The following is a 20,428-nucleotide window of genomic DNA, read 5'->3' on the forward strand; positions in this document are numbered from 1 at the left end:
GTTAAAGCAGTTATGTTCAAAGACAAAAGAATTCAGAAAAATATAAGTAAAACATCCCCTGGACAAAAAAGAGTCTAGAGAAACCAAGGAGAGTAAGCTATTTAGGGAACTTTATTAGTGCTGTTAGAGTATAGGTGCATGGTGCAGGGGGACTGTTTCTGGAGAGTACAATTCAGTTTTGTAGAGTACAGCAGTGGTGACCAGAGTAGACCATGTCAAGGAAACTTGTGACTGCCCCCAAGTGAGCTCTCCCATCATTTGAACTGGTTATCAATCAAGGTCCCCTTCATCTTAGCTTTCTTTGCTTCGAGCTCAGCCTAGAAAGAATGAGGAGCACACATTGTGGGACACTGCCCAGAAGGAGCTCCTTTGTTCCACCCCCCTTCAGCCCCCCAAACCCTATCTGTGAATTCTGGTTTACTGGCACTAGCATGCCCCCACAGATCTAGCTGACTTTTCACCAGAGTCAGTGACTAGCTGGCTTGCTTAACTTTTGATGAGACACTGAAGTGAGATCTAGTTTTCTCTAATGCCATGAACAAATTCATGCCTCAAACACAAAAGAGAAGAATATCAGATTGCAGAAATGAATATTCCAAGAATCTAGTCTACTAGTCTATGGTATGTCTACATGAGACAGAGCTCTCTTTTAACCTGGGCTCTAGGAAATTGGCTTTTACACACACACGCACACACACACACACACACACACACACACACACACGCGGGCGCACATACAATCAGTTTCCTTTGGAACCCAAAGTGTTTTATTGGCGACATAGGCAAATCATCTCCTGAGAAGATGACCCCAGGCTTCACCAAACTGATCACCAACAGGGTCTATGGGACAGAAACAATAAAGAAGCCCTGGTCTAGAGAATTGCTATTTTGAGAAATTAGAAGTGATCCCCATCATACCTAGAAAGGCCAGTGTTTCAAGACCTGAAGAGAGAATGGAGTGCCTCCAACCTACTCAGCAGGTGAAAACATATGGCCAACCAGGGCATGCTGTGCCAACGCTTGCCATGTAGGAGGCAGGACCTTTTTCATAGTAATGGAAAGAGTTTGCATTCCAAGGCGTAGGAGGTCTGGTTAGAAACTGAACTAGTGACTTAGACTGGAAGTACTCTGAAGACAAGAGATTGCTTTTTTTCCCCTCCGGTATGCCCAAGGCTTGGCCCGGTGCATATGCTTGTTGAATAATTGCCTGTCTTCCTGGGTTCCTTTTCCCTCCTCTTGGAAGAGCTGCCCCCTGCCCCTACCCAATGTCACTCACCAGTTCCTGAAGACGCCTCTTGCTCATGCCCTTCCGCTCCAGCTGTTTTTCAATCACTTTGGCATTCTGTGCATATGAGTCAGCTATTTCTCTCTGGCAGAAAACAATTCAACACACAATCACTAGACTTTCAACAAAGACACACAGACCAGAAGGGCCTACTTGTGTTACCTGAGCAATAAGATCATTAAGCTGAAGGGCAGGAATTTGGCTGCTCCCCAGGAAAGATGGGGGGAAAGAAAGTCCAAGCCTCTCCGGCTCATCTTTCCAATAATCCTAAGAGTTCAGATTTCAACTTCACCCATTGGTAAAATAACATGCAACACATTTTCCAGTGAGCAGCTCATGTTAAATACCATAAAGACAACTGTTGCTACTAATAGTGTCAGACCAGTTGGGATAGAAACAAGCTTTCTAAAATGGAAAGACTTGACCTTGAGAAAAAAGAACACAAGTCTAACTCTTAATTTTATCAAGGAAGCACTTTTGAATTTTTCAGCTGGAAAGTCACACCCTTCCCCTCCTATGGGTTTATTTGTTTGTTTTACATAAACGATTCCCCAATCGCTTCCCTGAACTTCAGCTCCATATTGATAGCTATGAGCTGCCCCTGCGGCTCCTCCTGTTTGGCCCTGAAGGCCCTTCATATTCTGATTCCAGTTGATTTGACCTGACTTCCTTTCATGCACTCTCCGCATCAGCCAAGATGGACTCTTGGCTATTTCCTACTTATACCCTAAAGGCTCCTGCCATCATTAGCTTCATGCAGGCCAGGCTTCTTCCTCCCTGCCTCTTGAGAACCTTCTCTTCCTCGAAGGGTCAGCTGGGGTCCTTCCCCAGTGAGTCTTCACTGTTCTGTTTCCCTAGGGCTCTGGGCTGGCCTTCTCCTTTCAGTCAATCACATTCAGTCTGGATGAGCACATTCTATCTTCCCAGTACAAGGGAAGTAAGCACTTTGGAAGATGAAAGGCAGTCAAGTTTCATCCTTTGTACTCCCAACACTTCACCCAGTGAGTCCCACTTAGGAAGGGAAACATTTAGTGAAGAAAACTCAGCTCTCATTGCAGAGAGGGGAGAAAGTGACAACTGGTAAGCGGTGGAGCCAGGACAAAATGAGCAGTGTCCTAATTCCTGGTCCATCCTATTTTCCACTACAGCCTGGTGCCCAGAAGTCTAGACACGAGACCCTTCTCAACATCTTCAGGGAAAAATGTACTCACAGCCTCAATCTCCTCTTCTTCTTCATCAATGGTGGAGACAGTGACAGAGCTGAATTTGCCCATGTCTTTTGTACGCTTAGTCATCATTACCTAGAAGTACAGAATAAAAATGAAGTTCAATGCCTGGTTCAGTCGAGTTTACCAAGATGCCCATGCGTCTGTAACAGGCCATAATTGGCCAGTGCCTTGAAAAGCCATGAGTTTTGACTTGTCACCATTTTTTCATCATGAATTTTAAAAATGATGGGGAAAAAACAGATAGAATCCTTTGGTTTTTAGATGCTCAAACTAAAGACATTTTAGGAGGAATATACAATAAAAAGTTTATATTCCTATAGGCCTTCAGACTTAGAAAGTACTTGACATATTTCATTTCATGTCCTATAATACAAGCAGGGAAGGAATTATATCCATTTTATGGATGGGGAAACTTGAGGCACAGAGTAGTGAAAGGTCCTCCCTTAGAGCTTTACAGAGTATGACTTTTGATCGTAAACAACTTAACCTTACACCTGCTCAAACCTTCTTCACAGGAAAGATGTCTGTTGGGATTCTGCCGAAAATTTGTCTCCAGACATTTTGAGGCTTTAAAATTAGACTGATTTCATTGGTATAGAGAATTTATTAGTAGAAATCTATGAGTTCTAGTCTTAGAAAGCTGTCAGAAAAACTGAGAAGTTAAGTGACCGGGACAGGGCATGGCTCTTATAATAACTTTAAAACTAAATATTCCTGAAATAGAAAATAAACTCCAAAACTGGCATGGCTGCCGGGACACAGGAATTTTAATATGCTCCTGGGATAACTGGAGGCTGTTGCACATGTTTTAGAAAACAACAGGACACTCTTGAACAGGCAAAGAAAAACCCTTTTAACTCTCCATTTCCTTGGCTCAAACTAAGAACAAGGGGGGAGGGGGGAACAATCTGGACAAAAATATTCATAGCCACTTGGTTCGAACTGAATAAATCACGGTTCGTTAACGTGATTGGGAAGGGTCGGGTTTGGCATCAAGAAGACCCAGGGCCAAACTTTGCTACTTTACATACTGACTGAGTGAGTCTGGCCAGGTCAGCTAACCTCTACTGTCATAGGCTCTCACTGGAAGAGTCAAAATCTACATTGGCAAAGGGAGTTTCCACACAGGGAACTCAATACCAACAAAATTATAGACCCACTCCCTCCTCCCCCCAAGTGAATGCAATGGAATTATGTGGTGCAGGTAACAACAGCCACCACGATGATGATGACAACAATCATAAACAGTGAGCATATAAGGAAATTGAGAAAGACCTATAAGGAGATGGAGAAGAAAATCAGCAGGGCCAAAATTATGCATATGCTTGCTTAGCTCCAAATTCTCTCTCTGTCTCCATCTCTCCTTCCCTCCTCTCTTCTCTCTGTGTACATATATGTGTGTGTATGTGTGTGTGTGTGTATATAGTTTACAGGAAAGTGTGTGATATACATGTATGGATATAAATGTATGTATCTCTTTATGTGTGTGTGTATATATATATATATATATACATCAACATAAATACATATTTGAAATACATATTTATTTGTATATACAGATATTTAAAAGCAAGAAAAAAGAACAAAGCCATAAGAAGCAGAATTTAGGTGAGACATGGAAAAGAATAAAGTATTCTCTACTTTGTTAAATGCTAAGGGTTTTAGCTAAGATTTTTCCTCCTTATTTTGAATGTTTCTTGGATTACTGCTGTTACAAAGTTGGAAATTACCAGTGTTTTGAAGTTTTAAAATAGACCACATAAAAAAATGTCCATAAAGGTCATTCATTGCTGTCTCATTGAGAAGTTGAGCACAGACGGATAAAAATGAGCTGTGCTTTACCTCTCACTGCTTTGTCAAGTAATTTGGGCCATCACTTTCTAGGCTGTCTATAGTGCAATTTTCCTTATATGATAGTAGTTACCTTCTTAGGAGGCTCTTGTTTTTGACTGTATATGTTGGTTTTCCCAAAGCCCTGCCCAAACTTGACGACTGCTCCATCCACAATAAAGGTCACTGGAGCATTTTTCGGCTGGTGCTGGTAAAAGAGCAGCAAGCCACACCTGCAAACAGCAAAGATTCAGATCCCAACATCACTGATTCTCAAAGTGTACCAAGAAAAAGGAAGACAGCCCTGGTAAAGTCAAAGAATTGCGGGGGTTGCAAGTTAGAGGCCCCAGGTTTGAATCAGTTGTGTCTTTTGTTTGTTAGGATGCTTGATCTGGAGTTGGAAGAGACCTTAAAAGCCACTGAATACAACCCCCCCCCCACCATTTGACAGAGAATGAATCTGATGCCCCGGGAGGGGAAGGACCTTGCCCAGGCTAGAGGGTTATTAAGTATCAGAAGCAAAATTTAAATCCAGGTCGTGAAAACTCTAATAGGCATCCTAAATAGGTTCTATCAAAAAGACAATGCTCTTTTAAAAACCCATCACCACTCCCAGGTACTGAAGCATATGAGCATGAAAGGTCTGGTATTATAAGTAAGGAGAACTTGGAGGCAGGAAAGTTGTAAGTAGAAGAATATGACATAGAATAAAAATAGAAACAGTTAGAGCCCTAGTGGAGTAGGAGATGGCAATACAATGGCAATACTCACTTTCCACACTTCTTCCTAAATTGCCGTTCTATGCCTTCAGGTCTGCAAAGACAAATAAAGAGGTCACACAGAAGAAAGAGACCAAGCAGTACCACCCTACTCACCCCTAATCGTTTGTTCACAGCCACATCACTTGCTGTCCTCCAATAGTGGGGGGAGGAGGCAAAGGCGGGGGGAGCCTCTCCATGCCAGCTCACTCTATAGACCAAAGTGACTCTAGGTCATCAAACCTCCCCAAGTCCACCTGCAGAGAGCTACAATCAATTTTTGCTGCTGCCTCCCATGGGCAAGTGATTTGCCTTCCCTTGTGAATGCCAGTTTGTACCTTGCTCTCCTGACACAAACAGTTTCTCTTTAGCAACTGGACAGAGCCCCTCTGAGAGCAGCTGCTAGACCCCAGCTGTCTCTCTCTCATTCTCTCTCTCTCTCTCTCTCTCTCTCTCTCTCTCTCTCTCTCTCTCTCAGCTTGCACTCGCACTCTTGAGCTCACTCTCTCTCAAGCGCTCTCTCTCTCTCTCTCTCTCTCTCTCTCTCACACACACACACACACACACACACACACACACACACACAAACAAACCCCGACTGTACTAGTAGTCTGTTCCAACTCTTTTCATTAATTCAGGAAGGAATCCATTCATGAAAACAACAAAGAAATTCAAATTATATGAAATATAATTCTCTCAAATCAGATCTGAGTATCATAGAAGCAGAGTTGGGAAGAACTTCAGAGTTCATCTAGCCCAAACCCCTCATTTGACAGACGAGGAAAGTGAGTTCCAGGGAGGGGAAAAGACTTACACATAGGCAATGAGCATTGGACAGGGCTTTGAACCCAGTTATCTTCTGCCTCCAGAATCAGTGCTCTTTCCACTGCGCCACATTGCTTCCTCTTAATCTCAGACCCAATCCTCTGCTTTTCGCAGTGGCTATTTTTTCTTTTTTCTTTTTTTTTTTGATTCGACTAACAAAGGCAATGGCCCCCAAAGCTAACAAATGAGCAAAGGATTTTTTAAGTAACAAACAACATCGCAACACGCCTGGAGAATTAACAAATCAAAAGAGACACTTCTACTCGGGTGCATCCAAGATTCAAAGAATTTGAACCTGACCACAAAGCAAAGAGAAAGCTACAGACCAGCTCAGTAGTCACTCACATTAGTTGGGATGCTCTCTGTTCAAAACTACCCCGCCAAAGGAACTTCCCTATAGAGAGAGACAGCGTCTTACCTCCGAAGATACACACTCTCTTCTTCTTCAGTGTTACAGAATTTGTGAGCATGTTTGGCTGCATCAATCACCCGGGCTCGATCCCGAGGCCTCATGGGTAATTTCTCTAACTGGCAATCTGAAGAAAGAAAGGGAGCCGGGGTCACTGAGGGTCATGGCTCAAGGGGAAGTCTTGAGGAAGGGCCTTGTAATACTGTTTCCCACTCCCACTTATAAGATTTTTACAAGCATTTGGCACTGTATTTTTTCAAGGATCCCACCGATGCTTCTAGCAAAAATGTTTACATGGGCAGGGGGAAGTCTTCTTGGCCTGCAACTTCAACAACAGGAACTGGCTGATAGAATTCTTTTATCTCCCAATGCTTAATCCAGTGTTCTGTGTGTGCTGACAAATGCTATGCCAGAAGTAAGGCCTCAAACTATGGAGGCAGCACAGAATTCTAAGAGGAAAGTTGGGTCAGGCGGATGAGATGCTCTCAAGAATATAACTAAACATAAACTCAAGGACAAACAATTCCACTGAGGAATCGAAGGAAGCTATCCAAAGAGAACAAAGTGTGGATGCCAAGAACTCAACAACTAACTTATATTTTAAAATATTCTCTCATTAAATTGGCAAAGTGGCAAAAGACTGGAGACTTCAATGCTGGAGGGACTATTGGAAGATAGCTTATGCTAATAAGCTCCTGGGGGGAGTTATGGCTTTGCTCAACTGTTCTGGAAAACAATTTGGAATCATCCAAGAAAATTTACCAAATTAGTCATCATCCACAGATCTCTACACTTATCCCAAGAAGGTTAATGGAACAATGAAAATATCTGTATACATGAAAATAGTTATGAGAAATATGAATCAAAATATTATCTGTAATAAAAAATGGCTAAAAACAAAATCTGTATCCAAAGATTGGGAAATGGATGTAACAAAACGGTGGCATAGAAATGTCTAATAGGATATTTTTGCCCCATAAGGAAGTGATCAAAAAAACTTGGGGGAATTCTTATATAGGGAAACAAAGTGAAGAAAGCAAAGCCAAATAACACTATATGATGCAAACAAAGCCAGTAAAACTTGGACCAAATCCAATGGACAATATTAAAGTTAAAGTACATAGCCTTCCAATGGGTTAACAAATGGGACAAATTACAAAAGTGGAATTTATTATCACTGGCAATAACCCTATGAAAGGATTTGTCCATGATAATGAATCCCATTTTTGTGGGAATCTACTTAACTGCTTCAGAGAAATGTACTTTTGGGGACGGGGGGGGGGGGGCGTTTGTTACGAGCAAAACAAATGTACCAGAAAAGTTTTAAAATAAAAGTAGAGACCTACAGGGGATGAAAACAAAAATTGACAGTATTCTGTAAAACTATTGGGGGAGGTACACAGAATAAGCTGTAGTAGACAATGAATGCTGATGACAACTTTGGAAAGCTCTGCTGAGTGTCTAACTTAAGGAAGTCAAAGATTGTGGATGACAATAGTCATAGCCATCCTTTTTTATTGTAGTAAAGGACTGGAAACACAAAGGATTCAGAGTAGGTGTGGAATGGCTAGACAAATCGTGGCACATGAGTATACCAAAACAGTGAGAAATTATAAATAGGATATATTCAGGGAGACCTGAACAACCTGGTCTAAAAAGATGTAGACTAAAGCTAAGGAAAATTAGGGACACAGTCTCCACAGTGACAACCATGATAGTAAAGGAAGATGGCATTGAGAAACTTGAGGACTCTTGACTGCTCATGGCTCCTGAAGGCGGGTGAGGAAGTTTGCTTCCCACCTCTTGGCAGAGAGCTACTGGACTATGGGGACAGAATAAGACATAGGTATATTGACATAATAAATGTATTGATTTTATTTGATTTGATTACATTTATTGATTACAGGAGAAATTTTGAGCATGGATGAAACATTTAAAAATGGCAAAGAAGTGAAGAGACTTGATAGGCAGAGAGTCAAGCAGGGCAGCTGGGCTATATTTAACATTTTAGTTAATATACATTTTAAAAAACCTGATACAGAAGCTCACTGTTTCTGTATAATCCTTTATTACTGTTATTTAGCTAGAGAAGTGTATTCATGTTTATTAGTGTTTGTCAAGTATAATATAAAAAATAAAAATACTTTTAAAAAGCCTACAAAATTATACTGGAGGTAAAAAGAAGATGAAGGAAGAGAGAACACCATAGCCGAGGTAAGAGGAGAGAATTTCCACAGAAATTAAAGAGTTATTGAATTTTCATTTTGGTTCGGTTTTCTCTACCAGACTCTTCTCTTCAGACTTCTAAGAAAAGAACAAAAATTGGTAAAATCAAGTTAAAATTCAAGGCAAGTGAATGGATGGCAAGAGATCGTCTCCCAAGCTGAAACTGCCAGGCTTAGACAATCTACATCTCAGGGTACTTAAAGAGTTGGCAGGCTTGACTGCTGAGCCAATGTTGGCAATTTCTGAAAAAGCATGGAAACAAAAAGGACTGAAAAGAAATGTCCTAAATGTTATTAGTATTTTTAATGGGGGAGTGGTGGATAGGTTGCTAAGTGTGATCTGAATTCCTGGCAAGACTGTACAGTACATTATTAAAGGAACAACTTGTGAGTGGGAGGAAGGTTCTGATCACCAAGGACCATTAAGTCATGCCAGATGAACCTCATTTCTAACCTGTCAGATCAGCGAAATGTAGTAGACATAGTGTTCCTATATTTGATCAAAGCCTTTAACCAAGTCTTTCATGTGTTGCTTGTGGATACAATGGAGAAATGGGGCCTGAATGATAATACAATTAGGCAGCTGGTTGAAGAGGCTGGCAGGGACCTCAAAAGTCATCTAGTCCCAATCTCTTCACTTTACAAAGGAGAAAACAGAGGCCTGGATGGGAAGGGAATAAGCACTGATATAGTATCTATTATGTGCCAGGCCCTGTGTGCTAAGGGTCTTTTAGAAATATTGGCACATTTGATCCTCACAACAACCCTGGGAAGAAGGTGCTACTGCTATCCTCTCCATTTTATAAACAAGGAAACTAAGGAAACAGAGGTTAAGTGGTTTGCCCAGGATCACAGAGATAGGATCTGAACTCAATTCTTCTTGAGCAAATGTCCCACTCTCTAGTCACTGTGCCACTAGCTAAGGTTAATGGCCTGCCCAAACTCACAGAGATCCTCAGGAATTAGAACCTTATTCTTAAGGAACTCAAAGGTTACCTTTGTCTGTTTTTCATGGCTGTGAAGCTCAGACCCAAGGAGTCTGGGTTGAAGTAAACTTGGAAAGAAATCCTCAAGTAAAATATCACACAGATGCCATACAAAGTGTCTATCACTGATTTGAATGAAGACACCTCCACTCCACTGGTCCATGACACAAAGCTAAGAGGCACCAGCTGCATCAACAGGTGCACTTGTTTCCAGCATCAGACCAGTGGCTGAATCATAAGCTGCCCTTGCAGGCTGCATTATGGAGGCCTAGAATATTCACTGATGGATACTACAGTTTAGGGAGAACAATGATCCTTCAGGAATAAAGAATTATGGGCCAAGAACTGGAGTCTCTTTGAGACTATCAGGTCCAATTTTTTTCATTCTTACATACAAGGAAAGTGAGGCCCAGAGAAAGTTAAGTGACCTGATATATATGTCATGGAACACCTACTGTTCTATTAGAAACCAGGAAGGATGGGAATTCAGGGAAGCCTGGAGGCATTTGCATGAACTGATGCTGAGTGAGATGAGCAGAACCAAAAAAACACTGTACACCCTAACAGTAACATGAGGGAGATGCTCAACCTTGATGGACTCGTTCGTTCCATCACTGCAACAATCAGGGGCAATTTGGGGCTGTCTGCTAACGGAAAATACCATCTGTATCCAGAGAAAGAACTGTGGAGTTTGAACAAAGACCAAGGACTGTTACCTTTAATTTAGAAAAAAAAAAACTGATATCTTATTGTCTGATGGTGCTATCTCTTATACTTTATGTTTCTCCCTTAAGGATATGATTTCTCTCTCATCACATTCAATTTGGATCAATGTATGCCATGGAAACAATGTAAAGAGTGGCAAATTGCCTTCTGTGGGGGGGCAGGGGGGAGGGAAGCAAGAATAGGGGAAAAATTGTAAAACTCAAAATAAGCAAAATCTTTCTTTAAAAAAAAAATTGGGGCGGCTAGGTGGCACAGTAGATAGAGCACAGGCCCTGGAGTCAAGAGTCCCTGAGTTCAAATCTGGCCTCAGACAGTTAATAATTACCTAGCTGTGTGGCCTTGGGCAAGCCACTTAACCCCTATTTCATTGCAAAATAAAAGTTAAATGATGTGTCCAAAGTTAGTTACAAATAGTGGTAGGACCAAGATTTGAATGCAAGTTTGAGGACACTAAATTCAATACTCTCTTCCTTTGTAATATGTCTGACAGGGGAAGGCAAGGATGGAGTCTATACCATGCCTAAATATTCTTGGACAAATCACTTCACCACTCTGTATTTCAGTTTCCTTGTCTAAAAAATGATGACATTGAATGGATACCTCTCCTACTCTAAAGCCATTATCTTTTGATCTAAATGAGGACCAGCTGAAGAAACTAGGTACATTTATCTTGTACCACTATACTGACCACTGGAAAATGAACAGAATCATATGAAATGAGGTCTGGTTTTGAATTTATAAAACTAGGAGTTGGGGGGAGTATGTGAAGGACTATCATATAGAAGAGAGAATTAAAAAGCAAGCAAATCAAGATGGCGACAAGAGAGGACCCTCTCTTAGAAGCTCTCTCATAAAACTCATAAGCTAAGGACTCTAACTAAACTTCAGAAAGACAGAACCCACAGAGGGACCCAGTGAGGCAGTTCTCCTACTCAAGGTAACCTGGAAAAGAGCAGAAAGGCTCTGCTCCCCGGGGTTGGAGGGGCAGCGGGCCAGAGGGGTGGCCTGCCAGAGCGAAAGAACTTCAGCCTCCCAGAGGCAGCCCCAGGGCGCTGGGAGCCGCGGCTCACAGCAGCGGGGGAGTCTCCTGAACTACACCCTGGGGAAGCACCGGACACAAAGTGGGGGAACAGTGGGGGGGGGTACCTCTGCCAGAGCGAGCACGTGGAGCCCAGCCCTCAGGGCACACAGCCAGCAGTGTGGCCAGCCAGCAGGAGCCCCCAGGGTGTGAGCCCATTGAACCTAGGGAGGGGAGTGAAGAGAGAGAGACTGCAGAGCTCTGCCCCTGGAACAGGACTCTGGGGCTATGACCACATTCAGATCCTGATGGAAGTCTATGCCCCCCATAGAACATCAGGGCCCCCCCACCTCAGCCCCATGGCAGAGGGGGGCGCATATGGTCATTCACAGACCAGGAGGGAGGACAGAGCCTCATACACTGAGACCCTGGTGGGAGTGTCCCAAAAGCTCAGGAAGCACCCCCAAAACAGGCTCAGGCTGGGAAAATGAGCAAGCAGAGAAACAAGAGGAACACCATTGAGAAATATTTAGCATATGAGCCCAAGGACGGTCAAAATACTCAGTCTGAAGATGAGGAAGCACAAGCTCCTGCATCTAAAGACTCCAAGAAAAATAGAAATTGGGTTCAGGCTATGACAGAGCTCAAAAAAGACTTTGAAAATCAAATGAGGGAGTCAGAAGAAAAATTGGGAAAAGAAAGGAGAGAGATGCAGGAAAAACATGAAAATGAAGTCAGCAGCCTAGTCAAGGAAATCCAAAAAAATGCTGAAGAAAATAGCAGGCTAAAAACCAGCTTAGGTCAAATGGATAAAACAGTTCAAAAAGTTATGGGGGAGAAGAATGCTTTAAAAAGCAGAATTGGCCAGATGGAAAAAGAGATAAGAAAACTCTCTGAGGAGAACAAATCCTTCAGACAAAGAATGGAATTCAGGGAGATTGATGAATTTATGAGAAACCAAGATTCATTACTTCAAAACCCCAAAAAATGAAAAATTAGAAGAAAAAGTGAAACATCTCATTGAAAAAACAATTGATATGGAAAACAGACTTAGGAAAGATAATTTAAAAATTATTGGAATACCTGAAAGTCATGATCAGGAAAAGAGCCTTGACATCATTTTCAATGAATTACTACAGGAAAATTGCCCTGATATTCTAGAAGCAGAGGGCAAAATAGAAATAGAGAGAATCCACTGATCCTCCCAAGAAAGAGATCCCAAAAAAACAACCCCTAGGAATATTATAGCCAAATTCCAGAACTCCCAAGTCAAAGAGAAAATATTACAAGCAGCCAGAAGGACACAATTCAAATACCGTGGAGCTGCAATCAGGATCATACAGGACTTAGCAGCAACTACATTGGAAGCTTGTAGGGCTTGGAATATAATATACCGGAAGGCAAAAGAGCTTAGAATGCAGCCAACAATGAACTACCCAGCAAGGCTGAATGTCCTCTTCCAGGGAAAAAGATGGACTTTCAATGAACCAGGGAAATTTCAAATGTTCCTGTTGGAATGGCCAGAGCTGAACAGAAGGTTTGATCCTCAGATACAGGACTCAGGTGAAGCATAGAGAGTGGAGGAGAAGGGGAAAATATGAGAACTTAATGATGATGAACTGCACGTATTCCTGCATAGAAAAATGACACTGATAATACTCATATGAAACTTCTCAGTTAATAGAGCAGGTAGAGGGAGCTTTTATAGTTGAAGCACAGGAGAAAACTGAATTTGAAGATAAAATATGGTGTAAAAATGGAGTCAACAGAAAAAAGAGAAATGTAATGGGAGAAAGAAAAAGGAGAAGGGGAATAGGCCAAGATATCTCATATAATAAGATTTTTCTTTATTCCAATGAGCTATTGCAATGATAGGGAAGGGGGGAAGGCACGGGGGAATGAGGGAATCTTCGCTCTCATCAGAGGTGGCTAGGAGAGGAAACAGCATATATACTCAATGGGGTATAGGCATCTGGAGTAAGTGGGGGGACAGGGGGAAGGGGGGTGTGTGAGTGATGGAGGAGAGGATGGACCATGGGGCGACAGTGGTCAGATATAACACATTTTCTTTTTTACTTCATGCAAGGGGCTGGGATTGGAAGGCCTGTCCGGGACCATAGTGGATGCTGGGCCTAAGGGGTGGTAGGGGGGCTCAGGGCCTCTTGGCCCCAGGGCCAGGGATCGGTCTGCTGTGCCACTCAGCTACCCTACAGCAGTGTCAGTGAAAGGAGAGAGAAAATATAGTACATGGTAGTAGAGAAATATGAAAGGAGGGAGTTGCGGTCAGCAATGGCAATGGTGGAAAAATATGGAAGTAACTTTTGCAATGGACTTATCATAAAAAATGTGATCCACCCGTGACAGTATTGGTGGTGTTGGAAGACAGACTGAAGCACATTTTTTGTTATTATTATTATTTTGGGGGGGGGGTGCAGGGCAAATGGGGTGGGATGGCCTGCCTGGAGCCACATAGCAGCTCGTTGGGTGTCTGAGGCCGGCTTTGGACCTGGGTGCTCCTGGCTCAAGGGCCAATGCTCTGTCTGCCACCCAGCCACCCCTATTATTATTACTATTTTACTTTATTTTGGGTCTTTTTTTTTTTTTTTGGTTTTTGTAGGGCAGTGGGATTGGGGTGGGTTGCATGTCACACAGCTGGGTGATTGTTGGGTGTACAGGGCCGGATATGGGCTCCGGTGCTCCTGGCTCCAGGACTGGGGCTCTGTCCATTGCACCACCTGGCCATACCTACAATTATTACTATTATTTTTTTTAATTTTAATTTTTTTCTCTCCCCTTTACTTTATCGCTCTAACAAGTCTATATTTTGTGGGGGAGGGGTTATTCTGTTTACTCTTAAACAAGAATATTTTATTAATGTATAAAAAACATTATTTGTACAAAAACAGAATAAATAAATGTTAAATAAATTTAAAAAATAAAAAAAAAGCAAGCAAATAACTCAGGGTCCCATTTTGGAGGAGCTTGAGATTCATGCTGGAAAGAAATTAAGCAATTTACAAAGTAATATATTAGTAAACAGAAAATGAGGCTAAATAATGCAAGGGCAAAAGTACTGTGGTATCTGGGGTTCGAATTATGACTCTGATATACACCTAAGTCCTGGATGAACCGAGACAAGTCACTCAACCTCCTTGGGGACTGGCCTCTGACAACACTTCAGAGCTTTAGATCTAGGATTCTTCTATATGTGACCAAATCACCCCTTCACTGGGCCTCAGTTTCTTTCTAATCAGACATTCAACAAGCACCTTCTGTGTGCCATTCCCTGTACTAGGCAATGGAAATACAAAGAAAGGCAAAAGACAAGCCCTGAACTTAAGGAGCTTCCACTCTAATGGAGTAGAGATAAGGACCAGATCTGGGATTTCACTGGCATCAGGAACAGCCAGGTGTGGAAACTTCCATTCTAATTCAGGTCAGCAGCTTCTCTGCAATGTAGTCCTAGAAAGTAACTTACAACACTGACAAATTATATAAATTGCTCAGGTTCACATATCAGGAGTAAGACTTGAACCCTGATCTTCCTGAGTTTGAAGTCAGCTTTGTGTCCATTATAGCATGCTGAATAATAGAAGAGACAACAAGGAAATAAGCATATATAAGATAAGTCCAGAGTAGATGGACAATAATCGTATACAAATAAAACCACTGTTACCAAGATTAGAAGGAAAGCAGAAAACTGAGGGAAAAAACTTTCACTGACAATTTCTCAGAGGTCTCATTTCTCAGATACATAAAGAACTCTGTCCAATTTATAAGACTATGAATCATTCCCCAATTGATAAATCATCAAAGGATATGAACTGGCAGTTTTTCAATGAAGAAATCAAAACTATATACAATCATGAAAAAATGCTCTAAATCATTGTGGATTAAAGAAATGCAAATCAAAACAATTTTGAGATAAGATCTTACACCTATCAGATTGGCTAAAATGACTGAACAAGTTGTGGTGTTGGATTGTGGCGGTAACTATATAAGAAATAATGAACTGGTGATTTTACAAAAACATGAGAAGACTTGGACCTATGAAGGAAGATGCTATCTTCCTCCAAAGAAAGAACTGATAAATAGAAATATGTATAGTATGGTCTTTCCTATATGTGTGTATATGTATATGTATATGTATGTATGTTTATAGATATAAATGCATATGTAGCTATATTCATGTTTAATTGTAGCCTTCTCTAGAATGGGAGAAAGAAAAAATTTTTTAAAATTTTAATAAAATTAAAAAGTGCGCAGCAGAGGACAAAACTTAAAAGGAGGAACAGAAAAGCTAATCTGCTTTGAAAACAATGTATAATATTTATTATATATTTTATTATATATATATTTATTATATATGTTTTCAAAAAAGAGTAAACAGTATGAAATGTCCTTGCTCAATTCTGATGGTCTTTTCTCAGTCTTTAATGTTTCTCAACATGTGTGTTGCATTTGACACTATTGACTACCCTCTTCTATATACACACTCCTCTGGGTTTTTGTGATGATGTGCATTTTTGACCCCTTACCTATCTGATCACTTGTTCTCAGTTTCTTTTACTGGCCTTTTAACTGTGGTTCTCCCAAAGATTCTGTCCAAGGTCCTCTTCTCTTCTATATGCTGTCTTGGTGAATTCATCAACTCCCTTGGGTACAAGTTCCAGTCTCTCACCTGAGCTTCAGTGCCACATCAACAAATTCTTTTGGATATTTCGACTTGGATGTCCTAGGGACACCCCAAACTGAACATATTTTACCCCAAGCCCTTACCTTTTTTCAAATACCTCTACTTTCATCAAAGGCATCATTATCCTTTTAGTCTGTCTGGTTATAACATTCAAATTATCCTTATACCCTACCCCCCACATTGAATCAGGTGCTGTATCTTGTTATTTCTACCTTCAAAACTCCATGCTAGGGGCAGCTAGGTGGCACAGTGGATAGAGCACTGGCCCTGGAGTCAGGAGTACCTGGGTTCAAATTCAGTCTCAGACACTTAATAATTACCTAGCTGTGTGGCCTTTGGCAAGCCACTTAACCCTATTGCCTTGCAAAAAGAGAGAGAGAGAGAGAGAGAGAGAGAGAGAGAGAGAGAAGAGAAGAGAAGAGAAGAGAAGAGAAGAGAAGAGAAGAGAAGAGAAGAGAGGAGAGGGGAGGGGAGGGGAGGGGAGGGGAGGGGAGGGGAGGGGAGGGGAGGGAGGAGAGGGAGGAGAGGAGAGGAGAGGAGAGGAGAGGAGAGGAGAGAATTGTGGAGTTTGAACAAAGAACAAGGACTATTACCTTTAATTTAGACCAAAAAAAACTGATATCTTATTGTCTGATCTTGCTATCTCTTTTATGTTTTTTCTTTAAGGATGTGATTTTTTTTCTCTCATCACATTCAGTTTGGATCAATGTATACCATGGAAACAAGGTAAAGACTGCCAAATTGCCTTCTGTGGAGGGTGGGGGGAGGGTAGTAAGATTGGGGGAAAAATTTGTAAAACTCAAAATAAAATCTTAAAAAAAAAGACTTCATCATTTCTTCCCTAGACTCCTCTAGGAGGCAATAGTCAGCTAATTACAGTTACCCCTTCACTTGAGGGGATTAAGGGAGCATCTCCCCCACGATCTAGAAAAAAAACCAGGTAAAATATTTTGGCCCTTTTGTAGTAGAAATGAAGTCTGGATTTTTTCTTTTATAATGTGTTTATAGTACATTATTGTAAATTTTGAGTTAAGTATTTGGTCATAAGCTATATTATTTGATATTCTGCATATATGCATTTCTGACTTTCTAGACTTTTTTCTGTATCATCTATGGTTTCCACAAAACTCCCTTAAAATTTTCGTTTAATTTCTTATGAGGACCTTCAAAATATCAAAATTGAGAGGGGAAAAGTTAACATGTGCAAGGAATAACTGTAGTCTTCCTCCCTGCCTTGGTCTCTCATTGCTTCAGACCGTCTAGCACAGTGCTTCCAAATGACTTTCCTTAAACCCAGATGTGACCATCTAAGTCCCCTACTCAACCGCCTCTGATGGCTTTGTCTTGCCTCTAGAACAAAGAGGAAAACTCTCTTTAGCTTTTAAAGTCGTTCAAAACCTGAGGCCAGCCTCTGGACATGATTTGCCATTGACACTGTGAGATCCAGCCATGCTTGCCTTTTCTCTGTTCCTTAAACATCATTCTGTGTGCCTTTGCAGCAGAAGGCCTCCATGCTCGGAATATAGCACTTACAGACACATACACACACATGTGTGCATGTGTGCACACGTGTGCACGTGCACGCACACACAGACACACACACCCCTATTCCTTTAGCATCAAGCACTAAAGGCAGAAAGCCTTTGCAGAGGCCCCAGCTTACACTGCACAACTTCCTAAACTATCCTGACAGTAATTCCTTTGCGTGTAAATTTGCATGTAATGATAGTTCACATTGCAATGTAAGCTCTTTGGGCGCAGAGGTTGTTTTATTCTTTGTGCGTGTATGTCTGTGTGTGTCTGTGTGCACCTGGCAGCGTCCTTAGTGTAATAGTGGGAGCTTCATGTCTTTGAATGAGCTTCCTGAATTAATGAATGCTGGGTTTTATGTTGCCAGGCTGCCTATGTCAAGGCCTTGGCTGGGTGGGCCTGGAGTGCGGGGGGGATGGGAGGGGAACCTGGGCGGAGGGAGGCCCCTTGGAGAAGAACAGGGGTTTGCACTGGGGAGGCTTGGAGCTTCCTTGCAGCCCCTAGCTGAGCGGTCTCCAGCGGCCGCCGCGGCCCACAGGGAACACTCATGCATTCCTGCTCGCATGCATGGGGTCGGGAGGCGTGCCCTCAGATCGCAAGGCCGGGGCCGCGCAGTCGCTCTCGGGTCCCCTTCCCCCCGGCTCACCCAGGACCAGCACCATCTGGCCGCACAGGCAGTAGTAGACGTGCAGGGGCTTCTCGCCGTCATCGTACTCCTCCCGGTCCCGGGTGTCGGAGCACACCACCGAGCGGGACACCACTTTCGGCATGGCCCTCCTGCTCCCGCCTCGGAAGCCCAAACCGTCTCGGCGCCTCCTTGCGCCGGAAGAGGGCTGCGAGAGCCGGAATATGGGAGGAAGTGACGTCATGCGGCCGGGCCATCGCTCCAGCTTCTTCCGCTCCATCTGGGACCTAGGCCTGCAGAAAGGCGGGGGCGCCCGCGGCCCCGGCTCGCCCACGCACAGGCCTGGGTCTCTGGGCCATACGGGCTTGCCCCGAACGAAGTGAGGACCGGCGGGGAGGGGCGGTAGAGCCGTTGTGATGCAACACAGGGACTCGAGGCCCCTTCAAGCGAGCCCCCGGGCGCCCGTCCTTCACTTAACCGGCAGCAAGTCGAATCCGGGACTTGGCACACTACGACCCCACAGGAGAGCTCCCAGGTTGACCGGAATAACTGGCACCTGGGGGGGGGGGGGCTGCAAATGCAACTGCCTGCTCGTACAGAGGAGGAAATTAAGGGCCGGGACGGGGAAACGAGGGGCCCAAGACAGGCGTGGGACTGGTGTTTCACAGGGAGCCCACCCACCCAGGACCAACCCAAAGCATGGGCTTTGCAAGAGGGCACTTCCGGCCTCGCCACTCAACCCCACAGGGCAGTGCTCGTGCCAGTGGGAATGTCGCTGTACCCACCTGGCCTCTTTGTCCCTCCCTTCAGCTTCTGCCCCCACTGCCTCCTAGGGCTGCGGCCCATTCTGACTGAGATTTTGATATAGATACACGGCACAAACTTCATATACTTAGAAACAAGGCTCTTCTCCAAACTAAACGTGCCCAGTTATTGACACTGATTCCCATATAGTTCTTCGTCATCCTGGCTGCCCTCCTCAAAACACTCCTCAGCTTCTCAGCGGCCTTCCTAAAATAGGGGGAAGCCATTAAGCCTCTGGTTGCTCCATCACAGGATCAGGGTTCCTAGGCGGTACAGGAGAAAGATCTCTGGGCCTGGAATCAGGAAGACCTGATCTCAAATGTGGCCTCAGACGTTCCTTAGCTGGGGGACCCTGAGCAAAATCACTTCACCCTATTTACCTCAGTTTCCTCATCTGTAAATGAGTTGGAAAAGCAATGGCAAACCACTCTAGGATCTCTGCCAAGAAAATTCCATATGGGATCACAAAGGTCACAAAAAGTTAGACATAGCTAAATAACAATTCCAGGATTATTGCATAATCAAGTTTGTACTTTACAATCCTTTTCCCTCCCCAGTTCTTTTTCAGACAAACATCACGCAATCACTATTTTGGAGATGTGAAGTCAAGTATAGACAGATGTTTTAGTATCCTGACCCTATCAGCTACTGAGTTAGTTACATCAGGATGTAAGCTACTACCTCTGCCTTCATCTAAGTCACTGCCTAAAAAAATTTAAACAGCACAAACTTTTAGATGAAACCCTGATACCCTCTGCTAGAGACATTCTACTAACTTAATATTGTAAGGCCAAAGTAACACTGACTGTTGAAATGACTACAAGTCCAGTTATCCAGCCTATTCAAAATCTCCTTATCAACTAACCCATATTCTCTCCACCCAAAGTATAGAATTCAAAAGTCTGTCAAAAGCTTTGCTGAAGGGGCAGCTAGGTGGTGCAGTGGATAAAGCACCAGCCCTGGAGTCAGGAAGACCTCAGTTCAATCCAGCTTCAGACATTTAATCATGACTTAGCTGTGTGACCTTCGGTAAGTCATTAGCCCCATTTCCTTGCCAAAACAAAAGACTTTGCTGAAATCAAGGTAAAACATATCTACAATATCCCATTGACTTTTCTGTTCAGTAATGCTATTAAAAATAAGATTAATCTGGCATGACCTGCTCTTGATGAAGACATGCTGATTATCAGGGTTTTTTAAATAACTTTTTGATGTTCCCAGTGATCCCTCCCTTATAACAATGAACATAAATCAAATTAATGAACACGTTGACTGTGCTAATCACATATGGACAATATTCCATATCTTTACTCCTCTGCCTATTGTTGCTGTCATTCATCCTTCATTTTTGAAGAGGACCAATGACACCACAGGTGATATCTTGACTCTCTTGTCAATTGAATATAAGTAAAACAGATTTGCAAAAAGTCTTCAATCTACTTTCTCTTCTAGAGTCACCAAAGTCTCACAATTAAACAAAAG

The 20,428-nt window shown here is 42.7% G+C and overlaps 1 protein-coding gene across 1 annotated transcript; it reads right to left on the minus strand.

Moving 5' to 3' along the window:
- Positions 1–93: 93 nt before the first annotated feature.
- STEEP1 (STING1 ER exit protein 1) lies at positions 94–18,343 on the minus strand. The gene is made up of 7 exons (XM_074201911.1): positions 18,164–18,343; positions 6,346–6,463; positions 5,116–5,157; positions 4,439–4,577; positions 2,497–2,586; positions 1,277–1,369; positions 94–317 (listed from the first exon to the last, which is right to left on the minus strand). Exons 1-7 carry the CDS (start codon positions 18,285–18,287, stop codon positions 255–257), a joined length of 669 nt encoding a protein of 222 aa, XP_074058012.1. The 5' UTR covers positions 18,288–18,343; the 3' UTR covers positions 94–254.
- Positions 18,344–20,428: the final 2,085 nt, after the last annotated feature.

Source organism: Macrotis lagotis, chromosome X (genome assembly GCF_037893015.1).
Source record: "Macrotis lagotis isolate mMagLag1 chromosome X, bilby.v1.9.chrom.fasta, whole genome shotgun sequence".
Taxonomy (NCBI): Eukaryota; Metazoa; Chordata; class Mammalia; order Peramelemorphia; family Peramelidae; genus Macrotis; species Macrotis lagotis.

Excerpts from the sequence above, each read along its gene's own strand:
- STEEP1 (XM_074201911.1), bottom strand. The coding sequence starts at position 18,287 with ATGCCGAAAGTGGTGTCCCGCTCGGTGGTGTGCTCCGACACCCGGGAC. Across the intron at positions 4,578-5,115 it reads TTTAGGAAGAAGTGTGGAAA|GTGTGGCTTGCTGCTCTTTT; the intron begins GTGAGTATTGCC and ends TGCTGTTTGCAG. Across the intron at positions 1,370-2,496 it reads AAGAAGAGGAGATTGAGGCT|AGAGAAATAGCTGACTCATA; the intron begins GTGAGTACATTT and ends GTTTTCTGCCAG.